This window comes from Emys orbicularis, chromosome 11 (genome assembly GCF_028017835.1).
Source record: "Emys orbicularis isolate rEmyOrb1 chromosome 11, rEmyOrb1.hap1, whole genome shotgun sequence".
Lineage (NCBI taxonomy): Eukaryota > Metazoa > Chordata > Testudines > Emydidae > Emys > Emys orbicularis.
The window spans coordinates 44,744,700-44,756,790 of NC_088693.1; the positions used below are offsets into that span (position 1 = coordinate 44,744,700).

The 12,091-nt window shown below is 44.7% G+C and overlaps 1 protein-coding gene across 1 annotated transcript in view; it reads right to left on the reverse strand.

Annotated features, from left to right (window-relative positions):
• Positions 1–12,091, reverse strand: part of CCDC141 (coiled-coil domain containing 141) — a 104,189-nt gene that overhangs the window by 25,120 nt on the left and 66,978 nt on the right. The window contains exon 7 of the mRNA XM_065412914.1: positions 478–672. Within this exon, the coding sequence (XP_065268986.1) occupies positions 478–672 (195 nt within the window). The remainder of the gene's footprint in view (positions 1–477; positions 673–12,091) is intronic.

A 12,091-nucleotide genomic window follows, 5' to 3' on the forward strand; every position in this document is an offset into this window, starting at 1 on the left:
TCCCGGGTTATTAATAAAAATATTAAATAGAGCAGGGCCAAAAACTGATCTCTGTGGAACATACTTTTTCAATGACGATTCCCCACTTACAATTACATTTTGAGACTTATCAGTTAGCCAGTCTTTAATCAATTCAATCTGATTTTCTATCATTCTAGTTTCTTAATCAAAATGTCATGTGGTACCAAGTCAAATACCCTACAGATATCTAAGTATATTACATCAACAATGTTACCTTCATCAACCAAATCTCATTAAAAAAAAATCAAGTCAGTTTGTCAAGATCTATTTTCTATAAACCCATGATGATTGGCACTAATTATATTTTCTTCTTTTAATTCTTTATTAATTGAGTCCCATATCAGCTATTCCATTATCGTGTCCATTAATTTGCACAATGCCTTGCATATCAGACTTCAAGAGCAAAGTAGCAGTCATACGATCAGATTATAATTATAGACTTGGCCTCTAACTAACCTTGTTAGCAGCACTAAAGAAGTCATTGGCCTCTTGTAACAAGGTTTTCCTTTCCTCCATACGATGGCACAACTCTTCTTGCAACAGATTTATTTTCTGATTTGAAAGCTTCAGATGTTCCTTTTCTGCGTAGTCCTCTGAAAACAGAATCTTGAGCGCTTCTGCTTTTAATTTTTCCACAGTGGAATTCCATTCCTAAAAGGAAGAGTGCTGATTTAATTAACTCCATGTATCTAAAATGATCCGAAGGAAACTGTTGCATAGTAACATATTACAGTTATTGGCAAATACAATCATTTAATTTTATATGAGTGAAGGTTATAGCCAACTAAAACAGAATTTCTCTCCAATGATTTCTTAGCAAAATGACAGCTTTAATGAATAAGAGTCTAGTGACAAATTTGCCAGAGGACGGTCCCACAAGCAAAAGAAGTGTAGACTACAGCATGCCCACTGGGCAAATTGTTCTGGATAAAATAAAAAGCAGCCCCAACCACACAGAAATCTGACTTTTTTTTTTCCAGGTTTTGATAATGAACACTTCTAATCACCACTCAGGGCCAGTTCAGATCACACTGCCATTGCAGGCTCTTTGGGGGCCTCATCCTGCCAAAGACAAACTGAAATATTGCCACGATGCTCGCTGTTCGTGCTTCAGTGCCACATGGTGGGGGCATATTAACTATGTTTGCTGAGAGCTCTGAGCTGAATGATCATTTGAGTCAGGATGCTGCCCCATTTATCATGGCCTGGAAGGGACACATCACAGGTTCCTCTCCAATGGCCTCCATCAACTATTGCCCCATTCCAACTCCACAAACACACATGCCAGTTTTATTCTTCAAACATAAAACTTAGGCAAAACATCAAAACAAAGAAGCTCCTCCACCCGTCATGGGTTACAGATGTCACTGCACAACCTTCCTTTCAATCCCCCTGCTGCAGGGCCTGCTGCCAGAGCCCATCTGTCTCCTGCCACTCCTCTATGAACTGGGCCACTTGCTGAGTTTTATAATCACTTTGAGCCCTTCTCCAGCTCTGCCTGAGAAATAAACAGGGCTGGCAGGCCCCAGGCCATCAAAGGGGCAGGACATCCTGTTACAAGCACTTTTCATCCATAGATCTCAAAGCACTTTGCAGAGTGAAGTAAGCACTATTCCCATTTCACAGACAGGAAATCTTATTCTGAGGCACAGAGATGTTAAGTGCCTTTCCCAAAGGTGCACAGCTAGTCCATAGCAGAGCCAGGAACAGATGTTTGTTTACAGACATTTCCATAGCACTCATTACTATAGTATCAGAGCACTAGAACTGGGTTCTGACTAAACATTTTTCATTGGTGAATGCAGATGTATCAAAACCAAAACTGTTGGACCGATGCAAGTTTGTGTGTGGACACTGCCTACATGCAGAAGTTCCACGGATTTACTTACAGTGGGCTGCCAGATCTACCACAGTTTGGAGCTAAACCAGCTTTCTATTTAAAGTTTGACTCTTCTAAGTGCTATGAAATCTATGTAGTTACTTGGATTGCCTTGAAATTTAAATCAGTTTAAAAAACAATTTAGTTAACCCAGTGCAAACCCATATCCACATCTTACATCTATTTAAAACTGGTTATATTGGCCTACCTTGTGCTGTGAGGTTACTGATGCACAATATAACCAGATTTAAAGCATTATAGGAATGCCCCCACAGGGTTTAAACTGATGCAACTTTCTTATATAGACAAGTCCTTCACTTACATTTTTCTACCTATGGTAAATTCCCTCATTTCCATCTTAATCCTAACTGACATTGTTAATTTTAAAAGGAGCATTTTGGTTTTCATATTCAATGTAAATTGAAAGTAATATTTTATTTTAAAAGGGTAAAGGAAAAAAATGTCCCACCATTCTTGATTTCAATAGTACTTCCTGTTTCAGTACTACTGTTTTGTGGTTTTTTGTTTGTTTTTGAATGGGCAATCGATAAAAAAAAAAAAAAAAACTTTTATTTCATCTACTGTTATTCCTGTCAACATTTGATATTAGAAACCTATTGTGTTATTCAAAACAAAATCAATATATATTATTATGCTGCAAACCCTCCTGCCTTAATTAGCATCTTTCCGCTACTTTTTCTGCTAATTAATTAAATACATTTTGAAACAAGAAAAGGTCCACTGATACCAGATAGACTATTGTGGAACATTGCAACTGGAATTTCCCTATGTACTGTCAATAAGAGGACAAAAGACTTTTGTTGTTCTGCCTTCTTCCCCATGAAGATGAGTAATGCAAGTGTACTTCTCCTATCAGCTGAGCTTGCAGCTCAGAGCACATGACAGGAGGGGAAATAAAACAATAAAGAACTAATTATCTCTGTTGGGCTTGGACTCTGGGAGGCAAAGTGTTTCTAGGTATAAGCAAGAGATCCCCAGCAGCTTAGCTTGGGTTAGCCCTAAAGGACACATACAGTTTGCTATAGAAGCATATATTACCTTTCAAAACTTAAGACTAGATACATAAATGAATCATGTTTACCTGCTTTAACCTTGTAAATAACTCTCTGGTTTTCTTTAAATAGTTTATTATAGGATTGGCTACAAGCATTGTCCTTGGTGTGAGGTTTGAGGTACAACTGACCTGGGGTAACTGCCTGGTCCTTTGGGACTTGGAGTAACCTGAAGACTGCTGTGATTCTTGGTGTAAGGAATCATCTATCACAAAGACACACTCACCTGGGTGGTGAGATAGATCAGAGTACTCAAGGGGACTGTCTGTGACTCCATGTTAAGGCTGTTATAGTGCCTGAGGAGTTCACACTTGATATTTGGTTGGTGAAATAGAACTCACAATCCATTTGGGGTTTGTACCCTAGTTCCTAACAGTCTGCCCTGAGGTGACTCAAGACCATGAGTACCAACTACAGGCAGCATTACAGATCTCTACAAAAAAATCACTCTGTTTTCTTTACAGTCCCTACAGTGAGTTTCTGAAGCATTTATATACTATTTTTAGTATGCAATTTTATAATTTTCTTTTTTATAAGGAAAGGTTTATCAAGGGCATGGAAACTCAATGGAGAAAATCCTTGTCAGTTCTGTCTGTTCTTCGGCCTTCTAAGCGTTAATGCTATAACGGTCTGTCACTTGGCAATACAATATTTCTGTTACTTGTCTCCACCAGAAAGAACACAAAGCCTGCCATTATCTTGACTTTTCAGTTTGACAGAGATATGCGAATATCTCTGACCCATTAAAGACACATGGCACTATATATACCTGTGCTCAGTGTGTCTCCACAGGTCATGCCATTATTCTCATTTTTCCTCTCACAGTAGTAGCCTTTTAAACTGTAGCTTTCACTCTTCCATTTGGAAAGGAAATTGAGCTCCTTCTGGATCCCTTGATTGATTTTGTTCTTTTAAGAGGATTAGAGCTGATAGACAAGAAAGTGAAATTATTTTGTTATTTTTAAAATAAAAGCCTCAAACTTTTTCTTCACAAAATGCTGTGGGTTTTCAAAAACTTCTCACGTAATTGCCTGAAGTAAGTAGATACACCTACTGCTTCAGCTGAAGGAAAACATAAAAATCCCTGTTATTCCTAAGGGCACGTCTACACGTACAGCGCTGCAGCTGTACCGACGCAGCTGCGCCACTGCCATGTGTCTGGCGAAGACGCTCTATGTCAGGGGTGGGCAAACTACGGCCTGTGGTCTGCATCTGGCCCCTCAGACCTTTTAACCGGCCCCCCAGGAGGGGGTCGGCAGCTTGCCCCACTCCGGCGATCCGGCCGGGGAGCAGGGTCGGGGGCTTGCCCCGCTGCGGTCAGGGATCAGGGATGGGGGCTTGCCCCGCTCTGCCCACCTGATGCTCCCACATGTTCAGGTGGGACCTGCGTGAAGGCACACGTTACTGCGGTTGCACAACCTAATTACCAAATGTGCCTCACATGCCATCAGAGCCTGGAACGTGCAAGCCCACGTGCCTGCTACTTGTTCTCTTAGGTCACCCTGCTGTTTTACTAGTGTTCATTTTCCATTGTTGAGGATAAAACAAAGAGTAGTTGGCCAGGAAGTGCCAGTTGCATTGTTCACATTAATCAAAGAGGGCGTGGAAAGGAGGTAAGTTTGGTTTAATTATTGTAATACTTTGTTATGATGGTATATTTATAATAGTAAGTAAGGTTTAATGTTTATTTCCATTAAAATGTATCTTTATTAAATAAAGTTTATTTGAATATCTCTGAATTGTTAATTTCATGAGCATTCATGGCCCGCCATACAATTTCCATACCCAGATGTGGCCCTCAGGCCAAAAAGTTTGCCCACCCCTGCTCTACGCCAACAGGAGAGAATTCTCCCATCAGCATAATAAAACCACCTCTGTGACTGGTAGAAACTATGTCGGCGGGAGAAGCTCTCGTACCGACATAGTGCTGTGCACACTAGTGCTTGTATCGGTAATTTATGTCGCTCAAGGGGGATGGTTTATTCACACCCCTGAATGACAAATTTTGTGGACATAAGCTGTAGTGTACTACTGCGGGGCAAATGAGCTGTTTTTTTTAAACCTTTGCTTCTTACAACCCTAAAACCCCAAACAAACATGGATCCTGGAACAATCTGACATGAGAATGAGAAATCTTTGCAAAAAAATGAATGTGACATAGGTTTGTGATATTACAGGTAATAATTAAAGTTCAAACTAATTAAATACATATTTGTCAGGCTATGTGGTGAAGTAATCCCTTCTACAGTACCCAGTAGTATACATAAGGCCAAATTTTCAAATCAGTGAGTGCCTTTCTAAAGCCCAGTTTGTGCCTGTAAAATTTCTTCCTGTAATTTTGCATCTGTAATTAAATTCTAGGCACCAACCTAAATAACTGAATCTGCCACTGCCAGGTTACAGGTGCAAGTCAGACAGGGGCACAGATACTTTTAACGGTGCCCACAACAGACTTTCAGGATGAAAAGTTTCATGCCCAGATTACACGGGCGCAAACTGCATCTGTGTAAGGGAGGCTGAGACTCAGCCTGGCTGAAAGTTTAGGTCACAATGTTCAAGAGGTCATATTTCCTTCTAACCTTCCAACTCCAGGGACTATTCCTCAGCTAGAATCAGTTACACCCATTTTCTTTTTTGTAGTTACTGGTCTTTTAATTTAACCCTGCCCTTTCCTTTCATAAGCATTTGTTCCTTCTAATAACTGTTTGGTCCTTGATTTCTGTTCAGTATAGTGTTAATGTTCTAGAAGCCATAGGGCTGTGTATCATTTAGTCACCCAAATCACTAGGTAGAAGCACTGGACCAGCAAGCTAAAGGTCAAGACCAGACTTTGTCCCAAGGAGCTCAACAAATGCAGCACCTGTGGGTCCTGTTGAGATAACTGACCTGACAAACTTACCCTAACTGTGAGCTCAACTGTAAAAAGTGAGTGAAAGTTTATGAAAGGTCAGAATAACCAATAACAACAAAGATTGATGGGACAAAAGTGAGACAGAAAGACTAAATTAGTCCAAACAAAAAGGCCAACCTATATAATTCAAGGACTGTGTTAAGATCATGCCTGGTAAACAAGACACCATGAGACCAAAAGTCAGTGAACCAAAACTGATATATCAGAAACTAGGCGTAATTGGTGGACAAAATAATCAGGGGATTAGCTATTCCACCCATTACTCCCTTTTGGGGTCCTTAAAGAAAGAGTTTGGGGGGAAAATTGGCTACTGGCGCAAGAGTCACCATAATGGCTGCTATCCACACCGTCTCCTGGGACCATGGGCCTTCATCTTCCTGAACCTGAGAGATATCCTGACCAGACTGGGCTAGAGAGAGGGACCCAGATGACATCACCACCTCTATGAGCTTCGGCTGAATCCCAAACACAACCAGGATGTTAGATTTCTCTCTCTTTTCTCCCCCTTTCCCCCATCGTATGTGGCCTTTTCCTTCCCACCTTATTTCTGCTGTTTCCCATCCCTCTCCTTTTTCCTTTTGTCTAATAAGAGTCTGGTTTAGCCAAACAAAATTGTGTATTTTGCTCTTATAAACCTGTCACTAGAAAGAAGCAACAAAATGCAATGCCCTAAACAGCTCAGTGCTGATACAAGTGTTCCAGCTGTCAGGGCTTGTCTACACTTACTGGGGATCAATGAGCAGAGATCGATGCATTGGAGATCAATTTAGCGGATCTAGCGAAGAACCGCTAAATCGGCCGCAGATCGCTCTCCTGTCGACTCCTGTACTCCACCATATCGAGAAGAGTAGGGGGAGTTGATGGGAGAGCGTCTCTTGTCGACATTGTGTAGTGTGGATCCCGTGGTAAGGAGATCTAAGCTATTCACTATTCACGTAATTGCGTAGCTTAGATCAAATTTCCCCTGTAGTGTAGACAAGGCCTCAGAGTGGCTGATAAGACCATGTGCTATGTCTGTTTTTCCAGCAGAGAGGTTGCAAGTGAGAGCCAGAGACCAAAGCTGTATTTTCTCTCTTTGCTGTTCTTTTCTCTCCCAGTCTGTGTATGTGGTTGGTTTTTTTTGTCTTCTAGGAAATGGGATCAGACTGCAACAACAGCAGCAACAATGACAGCTCCAACTCAACTAAATTCTCTTTTCCCCAAAAGGACAGTTAGTACCATCTTTAATACCCTCTAAGAGACTGTCAAACTGTCCTTCTAAAAACCCTCTCCAGCTAAAGAGAATGGGAACCAGGGAGGTTGTAAAAATGAAAACCTTACTTAATACTTTACATTTCAAATGCTTTAATTGTTTTTCCTCCTTCTCTGTATTTTTAATAAAAGACTAATATGATGTTTAATGGTGTGTTTGCCATGGCACTAATCAGGCTGAGGTCTATGTATATCAAGCCCTGAACCTTGTTTAACACTGTTTAATGTTGGACAGTGAGACGTAATACACCCCTGTATTCACACCCTACACACTACTGTAATAATCTTTGTACAAAGTACACTTTGTAAGGTATCATCTGAAAACTCTATTTGCAGGTCAGTATTGTCATGGCAAAATGTGTGTGGCAACACTGTATAAGTTTCCCCTCTGTGGCATTATTAACACATGTTCCAACCCCACAGTCCTGCCCAGCAGTGCAAATAGGCTGGTACACTCTGGTACACTGTACCAGCAAGCTATTTATAGCTGGTACGGCATACCAGAAAGACACAGGAGCAGCCCCGCCGGAGGAGAGGGTTGGGGGGCAGGGCTGGGGGTTCTGATCCTTCCCCTCTGGGAGGGGCAGCAGGGAAAGGAGCACAATGCCGGAAGCTCCTCCAATGGCTGTACCACCCCCAGCCTCCAGGGCTGCCCAGAGGATTCAGGGGGCCTGGGGCAAAGCGGGGGAGCTGTGGCGCTTGTACTCACCCGGCGGCGGTCCGGGTCTTCGGCGGTACTTCGGCGGCGGGGGGCCCTTCAGTCGTTCCGCGTCTTCGGCAGCACTGAAGGGCCCCCCGCCGCCGAAATGCCGCCGAAGACCCGGACCGCCGCCGGGCCACGGCTCGCGGGGGCCTGTGGCACATTGACCCACTTGCCTCCCCTCTGGGCAGCCCTGCCAGCCTCACCTCCCAGCCCTGTCTCCAGCGAGGCTGCTGCTGTAGTACGAGGAAGGACAGAGACGTATCTCCGTGCCTGGAAGGGCAGGGGGCAGTGCTGGGAGTTCTGCTCCTTTCCCCGTTGCTCCCCCTCCAAGCAGGGAAAGGAGCAGAACACCGGCAGCTCCTCTGGCGGCTGTACCGCCAGCTCCCAGCCTCGCCCCACCAGCTGTCTCTCCGGTGCAGCAGCAGGAGGACAGAGCCCCCCCTCCCCCGGGTAATATGGGATGGATGTGGGGAGGGGATGGGGAGAGTGTGGGTGCCCCGGGCTGGGGGTTGAGGAGTCACATGGGAAGGTCACGTGCCCCTGCTTAGCTGGTGGCTGCCCCACCTACGGGTAAGACATGAATTTTACGTGCACCATTGGTCCTGCCCAAACAGAAGTTGGCAACTAGGTCTGTCCTAAACAAAGGACTGTGTGCTTGCCTTAATTTGCATTTAAGCAGTGAACAGAGTCATCAAGCAGGAAGGGAAGACAAAGAAAGTTCAAACAGGTGAAAAAATTCAGCAGGGAATATCCTTCCACATGGACTCTTGGTCCCCTGGATCTTAGCTGGAAATGTTTTTCAAGAGGGAGGAAAAACTAAAAAGGAGAGTCAAATACTCCAAGGCACCCCTTGGTCTCCCTTTCCCTGCCCATTGCATTCACTGCACCTGAGGAAACAAAGGCAGCAGCCGCTGGATGCTCTGGGGGAGGTGCCCTGACCTAAAGAGTTTGGTCAGGGTAAGACTGTTGAAAGCATGTGGTGAGAAAACTTGTTGCTTTGAATCTAATGTAGTTTGTTAAGTTAGGCACTAGTAAGCATTTTACCTTTATTTTCTTGTAACCATTTTTTACTTTTATGGCTCATTACTTGTACTCACTTGAAAGCTTTCTCTTTGTTGTTAATAAACTTCATTTATTGCTTTATCTAATCCAGTGTGTTCACGCGGAAGTGTCTGAGTAACTCCATCTGGGATAACAAGTTGTGTGCATGTTATTCCCTTAAAGGAATAATGGCTTCAGTATATTTGTACTGTCTAGAAGAGGGCTGGGCAGTACAGGACATATGTTTCTGGGCTATGTTGGTTATATTGGTGATCATCCTGCAGTGTAACCAAAGCTGCTAAGAGCAAGAGCATGGCTGACAGGCTGCAACACATAGAGAAGCATAGCTGGGAGTGACTTGCATGCTGGTGGCTACAGCAGCAAGGCATTCTAAAGGGCACCCCAGGTTACAGTAGGGTTACCAGACGTCCGGCTTTTCCCGGACATGTCCGGCTTTTTGGTAATCAAACCCCCGTCTGGGGGGAATTGCCAAAAAGCCGAACATGTCTGGGAAAATACCGGCCGGGCACTTCCCCTCCCGTGGCTGCTCTGCTCCTCCCGACTCTTCGGCTCTGTTTAAGAGCCGAGCTGCCCGAGCGCTACTGGCTTCGGGCAGCCCCCTTGCCTCCGGACCCCAGCCGCCGGCCGGGCACTTCCCCTCCCGGGCTCCAGCTGCTCTGCTCCGGTGGCGCAGGATCCGGAGGCATGGGGGCTGCCCGAAGCCGATAGCGCTCGGGCACCTCGGCTCTTAAACAGAGCCGAAGAGTCAGGGGAGGAGCACAGCAGCCGGAGCCTGGGAGGGGAAGTGCCCGGCCGGGGGCGCAGGGTCCGGAGGCATGGGGGCTGCCCGAAGCCCGAGCGCTACCGGCTTCACGGTTTGCCGGGCAGCCTCCAGACCCTGCGCCCCCGGCTGGGCGCTTCCCCTCCTGGGCTCCAGCTGCGCTGGGGAAGCACCGGCCAGGGGCGCAGGGTCTGGGGGCTGCCCGGCAAACCATGAAGCCGGTAGCGCTTGGGCAGCCCTTTTCGCGTGGCTGGGAGGGGGAGTTAGGGCGGGGACTTTGGGGAAGGGGCGGAGCTGGGGCGGAGCCAGGGTTGGGAAAGGGGCGGGGCCAGGGCCCTGGGGAGTGTCCTCCTTTTTTATTTTTTAAATATGGTAACCCTAGGTTACAGGGGAGGGGTGACACAGCTACTCATTAGTCTGGATTGTACCCTGGTATGTCATAGACAGTGACACAGTCTTGTCAACACCTTTGACTCTTTGGGCCTGTAAATATAATCTAAATACAACTATGCTAAGGTGGGTCAGAGAGTTTTTTTAGGAGCAAATGAACTCTACACCACTTTTGCAGAGCTCCAGGATGGGGCTATGCATGGTACTGCTATATATAAATCATACTTGCATAGCTGGGGAGCTGAGGGACTGAAAACCCTTCCAAGCAGTAAGGTCTCTACCACTGGAGCCAAAGGAGAAGTACTGATGTGCTTATTTTCAATAAGTACCGTTATCTTCTCTATAGGCCCACAAAACATCACATACTTGTATGTATAAAGAGCCCAACTCTGCAAATACTTACTAGATAGCCCATGAGTAACTCTCTCTTCCCCACCCGTTGTAGGGGACACTTTAAAGGGGCAATGCCCCTTTTCTTCCAGCTAGCTGGATGGAAGGATGCAGCGAGCACATTTTATTACTGAGTTGATGGAATGCTATGATATTTTCCAGGAAGGCAACTAAGACAGTAAGTTATTGGTGCCTTTTAAGGGCTATTCAGACATTCTCCAGTTAACCACAAAGCTACAGAAAGTACACTTATCTGGGTCTGATGTAACGTCCCCCTTACAGTATTTCTCAAACATGAACTGAAAGGATCTTCCCGCACCTTCCCTATATTATCTGACAGGAACTGGCATTTATGACCGTTCATATACCTAATTCTGAGGTGATAGAAACTACATTCTGAAGTTAGTGCAGAACACTGATCATTTTTTAATTAGAACACAAGTTGGACACTAAAGAGAGTTCCAGAGGGGGAAGTAATTCTAACTATAGTTATAATGATTCCAGAAAAATTCAATTTTACTTTTTTCCCTATTACTAATGAGACTGCTTCCAATTTATGTGCTGCAAAAACTGATGCCTGCTTTTAATTGGTTAGAACATTAAAGAATCAGACACACAAAACAAGCTGTTCATTAAAAGAAATTAGAAGAATTTTGAAAAATTAATATAGTTGTTTTACTATTTGGAGACTTAGACAACTTCTGCTTTGAGATTTTTCAGCTTCAGATATTATCTTTTTGTTTAAATACGATGATATGCAGCAGTACCGTCGTCTTATATAGTATTTTATAGCTTTCTTGGTTCATCTAGTAATCATCCCAGACAATGTGAGCTTGATTTACTAAAGCAATACTTTCTATGGGTGTTTTTCAATTTCATTACGTATCACTGGTAAAGCAGTCATGATATATAATGAATGTTCAGTTCAAGCAACAGGCAGGTCAGAGATTAGGAAAAGAATGGCATGTAGCAATAATTTTATCAGTTTGAAAACAACCCAGGTAACTCCCAAATACAAGGTGCACAGCAAAGACCTGAATGGGGTAGGCACATTTTTTACATAGTTTCTAAGCCTGTGCTCCCAGCTGGAATTTACAACAATACAGGGTTCAATTCTGCCATTCAAAAAAGCAAACTCATCCCCATTTGAGCATCTTGTAGCAGGCTGTGCTGCAAAATAGTGCTCCTCAGGGATACTGCCATCCTCTCAAAAGTGCATTAGGCTGGATAGTTGTAGCACTTGAAAGTGCTGATATACGTTAATAGTCTTTCAATGTGAATATAGACTTAATTCTTTTAGAGAAAAATGTTTGTTCTACAGAAAGCAGCGTGAAATGCTAGTGTTCTATTTTTCCACTACTCTATTTCTTGGCTCAATGCTATTCAAGATCTATATCGGGGTCGGCAACGTTCGGCACGCGGCTCACCAGGGTAAGCACCCTGGCGGGCCGGGCCAGTTTTATTTACCTGCTGACGTGGCAGGTTCGGCCGATCGCGGCCCCCACTGGCCGCGGTTCGCCGTCCCGGGCCAATGGGGGCGGCGAGAAGCGCCGCGGCCAGCACATCGCTCGCCCCGCGCCGCTTCTCGCCGCCCCCATTGGCCCGGGACGGCGAACCGCGGCCAGTGGGGGCCGCGATCGGCCAAACCTGC